This window comes from Diabrotica undecimpunctata, chromosome 6, assembly GCF_040954645.1.
Source record: "Diabrotica undecimpunctata isolate CICGRU chromosome 6, icDiaUnde3, whole genome shotgun sequence".
In the NCBI taxonomy this organism is placed as follows: domain Eukaryota; kingdom Metazoa; phylum Arthropoda; class Insecta; order Coleoptera; family Chrysomelidae; genus Diabrotica; species Diabrotica undecimpunctata.
This window is the reverse complement of record NC_092808.1, coordinates 29,188,378-29,201,840: the sequence shown is the minus strand read 5'-3', so window position 1 is coordinate 29,201,840 and position 13,463 is coordinate 29,188,378. Positions and strand designations below refer to the sequence as shown.

At 32.9% G+C, this 13,463-nt stretch overlaps 1 protein-coding gene across 2 annotated transcripts in view; it reads right to left on the bottom strand.

Annotated features, from left to right (window-relative positions):
* Positions 1-281: 281 nt before the first annotated feature.
* Positions 282-13,463, bottom strand: part of kar (monocarboxylate transporter 10-like protein kar) — an 82,813-nt gene continuing 69,631 nt past the window's right edge. The window contains exon 6 of one of the 2 annotated variants that reach the window (XM_072534535.1): positions 282-7,331. In XM_072534535.1, coding sequence (XP_072390636.1) covers positions 7,297-7,331 — 35 coding nt within the window. In that variant the 3' untranslated portion in view covers positions 282-7,296. Of the gene's footprint in view, positions 12,598-13,463 lie in introns of both variants that reach the window. The other variant, XM_072534534.1, reaches the window with a different exon arrangement.

Here is a 13,463-nt window from a genome sequence, read left to right as displayed (position 1 = left end):
TAATCTTATTTGAAGTTTGTTTCCTTGGAACGTGCCTGTATAATAAAGCAAATGTATATCATACCCGATTCACACTTCTTCAAGTACAATGTTTTTCGTGTTTTTTGTTTTTCTAGTTTACCCTTAGTAAAATTTATAAGTCTTTTTTTGGTAGTTATGGTTATGGTTTCTTCGAATTCGAATACTTTTCGGCTTAATTTTAAAACTTTGAGGTGAATGGCTTGTCTTTTGGTTTCTTGTGTGCCATTTTTAAGATGAAAATTATTTGAATAAAACTACAATTACGCTATTAACAAATTTTTATTAACAATTAATATTTTGTATTGATATGTAAAAGATAAAAGTCTATACGGCAGGAATCATTCTTTTTAAATGCTAATCTTAACGATGGATATATATTATCTTTTTACTCTTTAACAATAATACAAAATAGGTGTTATACATAATTGCCTACTACTATTCATAAATTTATGTTTCGTGTAATTTACAATACAATCACAAATATTCGATATGAGATTCTTTTCTCCGAAATGTTATTGTCGTACATTTTAAGTTGATGAGCTAGGAACAAGAAAATCTTTGGTTGAACTGTAGACAAAATAGTATAATAAAGAATATGTATTTGATTAAAAAATATTTAAAAATATATGATTACACATAAAGAAATATGAAAGGTTAGTAAAAAGTATCGCCCAGCTTAAAATCAGGAGGAAGAGAAGAGAATATTTACTAAATTTAGCTGTTACCGAAAGGTCTCTAGCTTTTACCAAACTAATAAGTCTAATTCTCGTAATCTTTTCTCGTAAAAATAAATTTTATTCGTGCAAACTTAGGGAATAGACTTACAGATTGGCATAAAGATCCGTAATGAACTATGAAAACACTACGCTATTCTAACGGTGATTATACAAGCTCCTATAATACTTTAGGTAAATATTATAAGCTCAATATAACACTGAAAGAGCTACGATTTTAACCTATATAAATGGTTTATGGTTTATAGACAAATCGATTACGGCTGCATCTTTTACTATAATTATTTCTATTACGGAAATAGTCGCTGAAAAGTTGTTGCATATGACGAATATAAAATATACTATTAAATGCGAGATCTATTATTAAAATATGTTGAAAATATTAAGACGTGTATATAAAACTGTTTAGAACTTTAATGATATTTGATGAAAAATGTTTTAAAACACCTTCAACAGAATGGAAAAACAATATGGATGATGCCCCAATTTAAAAGCAGTTAGTCAAGTTCTGCTCTTATGTCTCGCCTTCGCCTGATTTCGAATTATACCGCATGACAATACAAACTAGGCAGATTCCAGCAGAATAGAAAAATAACCTGGTTACCCCCATACATAAAAAGGAAGAACAATGTTAAACTTTACTTTAAAAATAGTGGAACAAAGACTTAGGCAGATGATAGAAGATCAGATAGGAAAAAAACAAGCTTCTTTTATGAAAGGAAAACAAACGAATGGTAATATACTTATAATTAAAATCATTATAGGGAGGAAACTAGAAACGGGAGACGAGCTATATCTATATTTCATAGACTTAAGAGCGGCTGCCAGTGCTGACATATGAGTCAGAAACATGCACCATCTCCACAACAGACGCAAATCCTCTGCTAGTGTTCGAAAGGACACTTATATAACAGAGTATTTGAATAAGTTCCAAAGAATGGAAAAAAATCTGAAAGTTTCGAAATGCAAAAAGGTAAAAAGTAAGCAGATACGCCGGTTCCACACATGGGGGCCAACGTTGGCGCCAACGTTTTTATGACTTGCTCCAGCGTTGGGAGTTTTCCGTAGGCTGTCGGTTTTTGCGTACACATCAAAGGGATTGGCGTCAATACTGGTGTTGCCGACCACACATTGACCATACAATCGGCGTATAATTATGCGATTTGCGCATAATTTAGTTGTTGGCTCGTATTTTTCGCATCCTGCATAAAATTACCTAATTTTGCACAATCTAGCATAGCAAAAGAAAATAAACCAATGACAATTTATAAAAAGAGTCATCGTCTTCTTTTTTCTTTTAAAACGCTTGTGCTGCCATTTTACACAGCATTCTTTTTAGAAAATAAAAGTTACTTTATAGAAGAAAATTTCCATTCCGTGATGGCATTAAAAAACAAATTTACAAATGTAAAAATCGATCTTCGGCTACTTGAGTCACCTCCGTTGAGTTGTTTAAGATTAATACTCCGATACACGACGGTGGACTATCAGAACGGAGTTTTTGCTCAAAAGCAAAAACTCCGCTTTGTACTTAAATATTTTACAAAAGTATATGCTTGTAATTTTGAAATATAGATCATTTTGTCCTAATAGACCAGCGTCGTGTGGTCATGTAACTTTTAAAATATGTACTTCCATATATCGCCACTATCTTCTTCGACGAGGAGGCCTTCGCCTTCTTTGTAGCAAAATATAATGATATGCACTCATTATCGACAGTCGCAGCCGCTGCAATTATGTCGTACATGTTGACGTTGGCTCTAGACTGACGTTGGTAACAGACTGATACCGCCCTAATACTCAACCCAATGTGTGGAACCGGCCTTAGCTTAAGTTAATGGACAAAATGTAACCAATACAAGTAAAAGTACTAATGTACGCATACGATTTAATTATTTTAGCAGGACATTACGGCAAATTTAAAAGATTGCCAGAGATTTAGACGGAATGGACAAAAAATGAAGATGGAAATAAACGACGAGAAGAGCAAAATAATGATAATAAATAATAAAACCAACACATAATTAAAATCAAAGAGAAATAATTGGAGATAGATACACATAAACAATATTTAGAAAGGAAGAAATAAAAATATAAGAGTTAAACAAAGTTTTTAACGCAATCGTTGTCCCATCTAGTATATATCACAGTATGTAAAGGATGTATAACCCGTATTACAAAAAATACCAGTTGTAGAAATGAAATATCCTTAGGATTGCCGAAAGACCAAAATGGATAGATAAAAAAATAAGAAATTAGACAACAGATAAATCAAGAACCTCTACTGGAAAAAATCCATAGGAAACAGTTTGGCTGTTACGAACATCTGATATTAAAGAAACGACAAAAAAAAGCCAGGCGAAGGAAAAAATGGATAAATATGATAAAAAAAAATTAGAAAAAAGAGAAAGGGCCATTGAATAAATGGATCATTAAGTGCAGACCGAAAAAAATCCACAAGAAATGAATTAGTAACAATTATTAAATTAAAAAACCAACACTGAGAGATATAAGGATTCATCCGAAGAAAAAGATAACTATAGATATCTTGTCCGTGAGGCGAGTTGAGACCAAAAAGAGTGATATAAACAAAATAACCTTTTCCGAATATTTACAATGAAAATAAAGCCGCATTATAAAATAAATAAAAAATATATGCATGATGAATAATGACAATTTATGCTTATTTATGCTACAACTAAATGGATCTTAATAAGTCGTCTTCAGGATTTAGACGGCTTCGTTTTGGGTACCCATGAGAAAATTCGATCAAGCTGTCTACATATATAAGAAGTTTAAACAGCAGGTTTTTTTGTCTCCTCCACTTACGTTCTATTATTTCCCCATCTCTAATACCATACCGTGTTTATCACGCTCCAATAAGCCTGGAAGTGAATTGTCAGCTACATCTTAAGTCTGCGTAAAAATCTGTTTTTAACGACCATATGAGGTCTCGTATTTGCTGCTATATCGTGTTGCGAGAGATAGCCAGAAAGTGACACATCTCAGATTTTGTTTAAAACTTTTGATTTTTTTTAAATATTACAGGTTATAACATGTTTATTACCTTATATTAAGTTCCAAACTGTAGCGGCACCAGTAGGAAAGACGCGCAGGGGTAGACCAAGACCTAGATGGAGGGATGGTATGGACGAAGAGCAAGGAAGATCGCAGAAGTTGCGCAGCAAACTCGCAACCGTTGGCGATGAACAGAAACGACTGGCGAAATAGGTGGAGTTAATACACTCACCTTGCTATGAGTAGTGTATTGGGTGCATTGTTTAAGTTACACAGAATATAAAAAATTAAACTCAACAGTACAAGATCCAAACTGGATTGGCGGCTTTCAATTGAAATTCGCGAGTGGACAGAGGCGCTTGATGTAAGAGATGGCGACTTACGTCCCGGAGACGCACATTTATTGATCCCTGTTTGCATTATGTAAATCCAGAGAAAAGTTCATCATATTTTAAAGGTCTCCAAACCAACATAGTCCAAACCAGGAGGGCGATCTATTAAATATGACCCACAACTAAATCTGAAAGCCTATGTACTTTAAATCTGTCTCACCCTAATAATTCTAATACCAAAAAATATAAATGTAACTTAAAAAAATCGAAACTGCTTAAATATGTTTCTAAGTAACTAATAGTATAAATAAAAAAACGCCCATTCACTACTAATACTTTTAAATTAATTTAAATTTGTTAAAAGAACACCAAACTTTTATTTCCAAGTACATTCCTAATTTCCCATTTTTCCAAATTAAAATAATATTTTTGTTACCAACACCATTACCAAATTAATATTTTGTATAGATCTGAGGATAGATCGATTGATAGTAAACAATGTCAATAATTAGCAAAGAACTGTAATATATTAGGCACCTACTGAGTAACAAAATTATCGAATTAATGATACATTGAATAATATTTGAAATGTGCAACTAGAGTTTGGAAAAAGTCATCATCCAAAGAAAAGTTTCTAATATATGGTTCTGATTTTGTTACGTTTGAAATAACCTGACTAAATCTATAGCTCTTCTAATATAAGCTGAATAAAATACACAGACAATTTCGACTTCTTATTGCTTATTTGGTCTTATTGAATATATAACATTTCAGTTTTATTGCCACAAAGCCGAACAAGTCGTTGCCAATTTCGGAATCTACTTCCATTCACAATCTAACAAATTATTTTAGTTCTAAATTTTTCAACTTCATCACACACAAAAAAAGAATCCTCGTCTTTTAAGTACAGATGCTCTTTTATGAAGTTACTATTAAAACTTCGGAGCGGTACTTATATTCTACGAATTTTAATAAAAACCTTTAGCAAAAGAATTAATAGATTGCACATAGTCATACAATTTCTATTTTGTTTCAGTAAGTTATCGCTGCAGATACCACTTATTTTATTAAATGTCTTATTTCAGTAAAAAGATACAGTAAACGCCAATTACAGTGACGTTTGTTCGCTCAGTTAAGACTATTTGGCAATCGTGTCGTTTACAAAAGTAAATCGTGGCAATAAAACATTGGCAAATGCAAATATGTCTAGATCTCAGGTACTACTAATTAACACCTCGTAGATACGTAAACTAAACTTATTTGATCGCATCGCTGATCAGTGAAATCCGGTAAGGCAAGGTGAAAATACGTCAATTCGCGCACCTCAAGAAACCTCACTATAATTTGCATTTATTGTACTTAACTGAAAATGATATTTAACGCGATTCTTTTTCCTAAACAAAATTTCGTTTATGAAGTACACGCGCAACTGGAACTTATTTAATGCAGCTGCTTCTTTTTTGTATTTTTACGAAAACAAAGGTACCACCATTTAGAAATTGAGAGTAGCTTGGAGTTCAATCACGAATGATATGTTCTGTTGATGACCAGGTGCTTTTATTGAGAGTACCATTAGCTTTCCTTTGCTCGTAATGTTTTTAATCATATAGTTTCCATTTTCTTTCATCAAGTTTCTCAGATTTCCAGAGTTTCTGCTAGTTGGTTCTCGTCCAATTTATTTGTTTTAATACTTTTACAAGGTGTATTTCCACTTTCATATTTGCAATTTTCTGTATAATGTACATTATTTGGGTCACAATTTCAATTGCCTTGTAATGAAGTCTATCATTATTATTCTAAATAACATTTTATACAATATAAAATTTTAATGATTTGCTACTGTTATTATTACGTACTATTATTCCTTCACTTTCATATGTTATTGCTTTTTCTATATAATCCAACCGTTCAAAATATAGAATTCAATGACGCGTGATCAATGAATGCATGTAGTGGCCTGTCGTACGATGCGACGCCTTCTAAGAACTGTTTACACTGTTTTCGGAAAAGTATTGAAAATAATTAATTTTCGATGAGTCTGATTTTGTGATTTTTAATGTTAAAAAATATAAAACATTGAATATTTTGCAGCTTTAAAAAAAGATGCCGAAATAGTGTGTTTTCCGAAAAGGAGAAAAATGATATAATATCGTGGAGGCGTCGATACTTGCGATGTATAAAGCAATATAAACAGGAAAATCGAAGTATCCTCTACCTAGATGAAACTTGGGTCAATGTTGGCCATACTGTTGACAAAATTTGAACTGATATGTCAGTGCTCGACAAGCGTATGTGGAAGGCTTATCTACAGGACTGGAAAAGGAAAAAGACTAATTATGTTACATACCGGTTCTCAAGATGGGTTTGTTGAACATGGATTGCTCTTATTCGAATCTAAGAAAAATGGTGACTAACACAAACATGAATTCCGATCTTTTCGAAGAGTGGTTACAAAGAGTTTTGCTAATTTTACCTGAAAATGCAGTTATTGTTTTAGACAATGCATCTCATTCCACAGTAAGAAATACGAAAAATTGCCAAAAAGTGCTACGCGTATGGCTGATATTCAAATTTGGTTACGACAAAAAAATATTCCATATGGTCAAGGCAAAATTCGTAACGTTGGTGAAAGCCAGTAGGCTACCACCGTACTATTGTGAGTTCAACCCCATCGAATTAATTTGGGCGCAAGTAAAGAGCGAAGTTGCGAGAAAAAATAGTACATTTAAATTTTGCGACGTAAAAGTATTGTTCAACCAAGCCAAAACATTCAATAATGTTACAGTTAATAATTCAATCATGTACAGTTCCCGTCATATAAAACTGGTAAACTTTTTTTTCCCAATGTAAACCTGTGTTCAGACTTGACACAATGGTTCATGAATAAATTCGTTGTTGGCATCACAGATAACGGAATTGCAATAAATTTAAATAAAAATAGAACGTCCAAAAATGTTTAAAGTTTTTATATAAGTATTATTATTATTATCATTAACAACAAAAAATCATTAACATTATCATTAACAACAAAAAATCGTATCTAATAAATTTAATAACCAGAGAGCGGGTTGAGTTAATGTCCAAAATGTTTAAAGGATCTTTAAACGTAAGGTATTGGCACAGGGAACATTGGAATGCATCTACTGTAATTTTATAATGTGTCTGTCGCACAGCCCTCCTTTTCGCTGATTTCATACAATATTTTCGTTGAACTGGCAACGTTGTCCTAGAAATTAGAATGAAATATGTGATAAGATCAACTTACACAACTTGAAAATCACGATTTTCGGTTATAAGAGTTGTATCAGTTTTTTATGACGCGAACGGTACATGGCATTATATCCAAGATGTGGCAATTGGATTTGACTATCTAACAGAATTCAGAACCTATTATTATTAATTTAGGTAACGATGATTCATCACCGGAAGACTCTGATAGTAATTAAATTACGTCACCAGTTCAAGTACGATCCGGAATTTTGTTCTCAGAACCAAAGCGCTTTTCCGAGGAGGGCTCTCATACTGTAGGCATTCCACAGGGCAGTATGGTAGGCCCTTTGTGATTTGTTTTTTATATTAATAATCTAGCTATAAATATTATAAAAAATAGAGACAACATTCATCTGGCAAACTGTGCTGGTGACACAAATATATTGATCTTAGGATCGTCTTTGAACCACCTTCTGAACAACAGTACAATATTAAATTTCTGGGTCTGAACAAGTTTTTATTATTCAGAAAAAAAATTGTTTAAATCACCAGACAATTAAGTAATGAATATTTATGCTCTGGATTAGTTTTTTTTTTGCTTTTTTTAAAACTTTTTTGTTGTTGTTAGTAATTTTAAGTAACCATACTGTTTTTATAACATTTAAAAAAAACTCGAAATTTTTTTCAATTGCGGAAGCTTTTAAAAAATAAAAAGTGTATTAAACGTTTTAATTAAATCAATGAAGTAGCTGACATCTTTTATTTGCCAACATATATGACCAGTTAAGTCGACAGCATATCGGAAACTTTTTTATTTTTAGTTTTTTTTTAAAAAGTTTCAGTTATATACGCGGTTTTTCAAAAACTATGAATTTTATGTAAGAGTTAACACCCAAAATTCATATTTTTTGACAAACCTCGTATATGACTAAAAAAATTAAATATCTGATGTTTGTATTCTACGTTTTAGAACATGCAGAACTTTTTATAAAAACTAACTTTTTTTCATAAACATAAAAATAAAAAAATTACAATTATGGTCCAATTAGTATGTCTCCACCATATTGAAAACTTTTTTATCTTTAGTTTTACGAAAAAAAGTTATGCTTTGTAAAAAGTTCTAAATGATCTATGAAAAAAGAAAAATATTTTTGAAAATATGCGCCACAAGTGTCCCATTAAATCAAGTTTGTTATTCTAAAAGTTTCTAACCATAGAATGCAGAATAGATATTTTATCTACCTACGGAGCTTACTTATCTCAACGATGCCGAATTTATCTAATACGTCTGATAGAATGTGCAGTATACAATTAAATATTGCATTTGGCAACAAAGTATTGGTAATTTTTAATAGATCAGGCCAACATTATCACATCATTGTCTTTGATAATAAAATTTCACAGCCTAATAATGCACTAAATTTCCATAAAATTGGTGAAATTAGGAGTTGTACTATAGAATTAAAAAATACCATACAGCAATGTGCATTCTTAAAAAAAATTCTATAAAATTAAAACTAGTTGTAAAAACTTTAACCCCAATTATTACCACTATACCATAAAGATGACTTTCATTTATTATATTTACTAAAAAGCAATCATTTTAAAGTTGTTTAGTGGTAGTAATTGTATTATAATGTTAAAATTTGAAAACTTGCAGTCGAATGAAATGGCACTTAAAAATGATCAAAAAATATAATTACTATTTAAAACATATAGTAACTATATAATAGTAACTTCTATGTATAATAGTTGATTAATCTAAATAAGTGGCTCGCCCAAGAATGAGCTACTTAATAAGAATTCTCAATAATTTTAATCACCCGAAGTAAAAAGACATTTAGATGATTTATTAGATAAATGAGATAAATGAGAATAAGATCTTGATTAAAATTGCTCAACTTATCATAGTTTACGAGTAGATGAGTTTTTCGTCTTCTTCTTCAGCTGATCTCTATATTTTCGATATAAGCACTCTCATTACTCTCAAACAGAATAAAGATTTACTCACGACAACGTGAAATGTTAAAATTATAAGAGTAACAAAAAAATATGCTTTGGGTACGCTGATGATGTGGTTCTCATTGAAAGAAATGGAAAAGAACTGGCAAGTATAATAAGAAGACTGATTCGGGAAAGCTCTAATATGGGACTGAAAGTTAATATTATTAAATCGAAGTAAATGAAAATCTCGGGTAAAAAAGGAATACACACTACAGGGACTCCTTTAAATTAGAGGTGGAGGATGGATCTGTCGTAGAATTCGAGATGGTTGACGAATATATGGACTATATATGGACTGTACCCTTATTGTCCAGACATGTAAGAAAGAAATCGAAATCAACCTGAGACTGATCAAGAGCAACAGATGTGCTGGGGCCATGAACCAAATAATTAAGGTCAAACATATATCTCGTAATACAAAAATGAGAGTATATAAAACTATAATTAGACCTTCAATGCTATACGCTGCGGATACATGTACTATGAACAAAACCATACAGAACAGACTTGAAGCATGGGAAAGAAAGTTACTTCGCCAGAATGTTTGGTGAAAACTAGTAGAGGCAGAATAGAGAAGATAAACTAATATAGAAGTGCACCAATTATATGCTAACCCTTCAATAGCAAAATTGGCTCAGACATTTAGAAAGAATGCAAAGTAATAGACAAGTCAAGAATATTAGTTGGAGAGTACCCAAGGGCAAAAAAGAGAAGACCAAGAAAGAAATGGAGAGATGTAGTGATGGAAGATGTCAGAGACATGGGAATCAGAGATTGGAAGCTGACAGCTAAGAACAAAAAACGATGGAAATTATTCATCCAGAAATGGGCCTAAAAAGCCGGTTAGTATCATACATACAAGAAATAATTTAAGAGTTCTATAGTAACTTAAGAACATACATGTATCACACATAAAAATATTATAGGCTTAATTAATTAAGACTCAAAATATTTTAAAACTGTTTTTAAAATGAAAATTATTCATTTCATAATTGCAGTTACAAAAGTTTAGATTAATTTAATTTAAAAGAAAAGAAAAAGCATCAAAGATTTGACCCCTAAAAATCATACGAACAAGCTGAATTTTGCATAGAATATCATCTTTGAGACCCCAAAAAAGATGAAAAAAAAGTTTACCACTTTTACCCTCGGGCTTCCCCCTAACCCCTTTCCCTTAGAGGGGTAAAAACTCAAAAAAATCAATTTACCATGAACCTGTACGCCGTAGAAAAAATGTTTTAAATAAAAAATGTAGCTGAGATGATTTTAAACAAAAATGTTAATAAGCACTTTGTGTGGAATGAAAGGTTCTGTCAGAAACAACGCTTAAAGCGACCGGTGATTTTGAATGTAAGTTGTGCACACGAAATCAATGTAAAATAAAATGTGTATCAAGTCGATCTCCTCTGAAAGATTCGAGAAGCCACTGGTCAATACAAGAGGAGAAACACACACCTCCTCATAAACAAAGACGGGAAACTGGCGACGACAGTAAACGAGAAGTTGGTGACCTGGAAAATGTACATCGAAGAACTTTTCTGGGACTATCGAGGTAATCCTTCCAGAAATAAATTGCATGACAGGGCCGTCAATACTAGAAAGCGAGATGAAAGCAGCTTTAAAACAGGCTAAGAATGGTAAGGCTAAGAATGGAAGTACCACTGGAACTACAAAAAAAAACGATCTGCGAAAATGTGCGAAGATTTCCGAACTATCAGCCTTATGAGTCATGCACTTAAGATTTTTCTTAAAATCATACATGCCAGAATTTACAAGAAATGCGAAGAAAATGTCGGTGAAATGCAATTTGGATTCCGCAATTCCGTGGGTACACGTAAAGCACTTTTCCCCTTACAAGTCCTACTTCAGAGATGCCGCGATGTCAGTTGCGATGTCTATATTTGTTTTATTGACTACGCCAAGGCATTTAACCGTTGTCAGCACCAGAAGATGTTCGCCGCTCTACAAAGAGTAGGATTGGATGAGAAGGACATTTGGATCATCATAAATTTATACTGGAACCAGCGTGGAACCAAATCAAGGTCGAAGACCAGCTGACCGACCAAGTGAAGATCATGCGAGGAGTAAGGCAAGGCTGTGAGTTCTCGTCGACTCTTTTCAATATATACTCTGAGGTAATTTTTACTGAAGCCCTCACAAACCTAGAGATGGGAATTCGAGTGAACGCTACTACCTAGTAAAAAGAGCAATTTTAAATGTTTTAGATCGTTATAAGCATATTTCAAATGCCTCATATTTGTTGCCAAAACTCTAAACTAAAATTTAATGTTACAGGTTTTAAACAGTGGCGCACCCAGGGGGGGTTTTGGGGGTTCAAACCCCCCCCCCCCTAGGGCCCTACTCCGACACTGTTACTCGAGACATTTTAAGGACTCAAAATGGAGGTAGCATCATAAGAAAAATTTCGGTGACCAACCAAAACCCCCCCAGAGGCAAATTCTAGGTGCGCTACTGGTTTTAAAGATTAGGTTCTAGTTATCGACACTCCCCAGTGGCCGGTTAAAAAAGCGATAAATTATATTGATCCCATGAGCATCACAAAAATTGGCAAAAATCATTGGCATATTTATTTAATGCCTTTATAAAAACTCAGTTTATTTGCGGCAAAATCCAAAAATTGCGGACAAAAGCTGCACTCTTTACCTTTAAAACGCATCTTGATTTTTGTCGATAGGAGACTCGCATCAAAAGATATCTGACTATATCCGACCCATCAAAACTGACATAAAAATTGTCGATCGCTTCAAGCGTTGTTTCTGAGAGAACGGTTCGTTCTACACAAAAAATGCTAATAAACATTTTTGTTCAAAATTATCTCAGCTACGTTTTTTATTTGAAATATTTTTTTCTATGGCGTACAGATTCTTGATAAATCGATTTTTTTTCGTTTTTCCCCCTCCACGAGAGGGTTTTTAGGAGAAAGCCCGAGAGTAAAAGCGGTAAACTTTTTAGCATCTTTTTTACCGTTTTAAAATTGACATTGTCGGCAAAATTCAGCTTGTTCGTATGATTTTTAGAGGTTCAGTGGCATTTTTGTCTTTGACGACTGGAGTATAAGTGTTGAAATATATATACCATATATAAAAATGATCAAATATCATTCCTCATTTAAAAAGATTCATAATTACTGCAAGTTTCCAAAATGTTACCCTGAAAAGCGCAATTAGCAGAATAAGTGAAAGCAAATATTCTTTCTCGAGACAATTATCTGACTGACTTTAACTACATGACGTCCTCTTCTTGCTTGGCCAGTGATTCTGTAAAAATCAAAATTTTCAATTAGTGATGTACATAATTAAGTGTTTAAAAAAAAAATAAATGCTTTAATACGTATTCTGCTTATTATAGTTATGCATTAGGTATATTTTGCGGATGAGTTTTTACTATCAATATAGATAGAAGTAATGATATGTCAAAAGTTGGTATATTTAAATTTTTAACAAAAGGTGTTTCTTTTGGTTCTTTAAAAATTATGTTTACAGTACTTTGTGGTGGTCTTAGATTAACTTACAGTTTTAAAAGCAATAGATAAAACTACTGTCTATAATACAAAATCCGTATATGTTTACAATCAAAAAGCTTTTTTTTAGTCTTTATAGAGGGGGAGTCTGGAATCCTCAAAATATATTTCAGTCCAGGACGCCGCCTGACTGACCTTAGGGCACGATTCGTTCGTTGTACTCCCAGCGATAGTTCCCGAGGTACTTTACAGACTCTTTTCTGTCATCCAGCGATCCGGAAGCGGAATAGCCGCTGTGAGGCCGGCATCACTTCCGATGCACTACCTTCATTTATCCACAAACTGTCAACAAGGAGGCTTTTTTTTTAACTTTCTACTTTTCTACCTTCAACTTCCAGCATATTTCCCTCTTACCTTTGCCGTTGGCCCAGCTGCCTTTCTTCCTATTCTTTTTTCTTGATCAGTGCACGGATATAGTTGTGTACACTAGTCTAACTTGCTTTATTTTCCATCATTCTCCCAATCATGTCTCTGACTGTAACAAAATTCATAACTGTCTCTCTCTCCAGTCTGTTCCTTTCTACTATCCATCTGTTGAACTGTAACATCGTATGTGTCACAGTGTCCGAGTGCCCTAAAACACCCGTGTCCTAGGTTTACCTC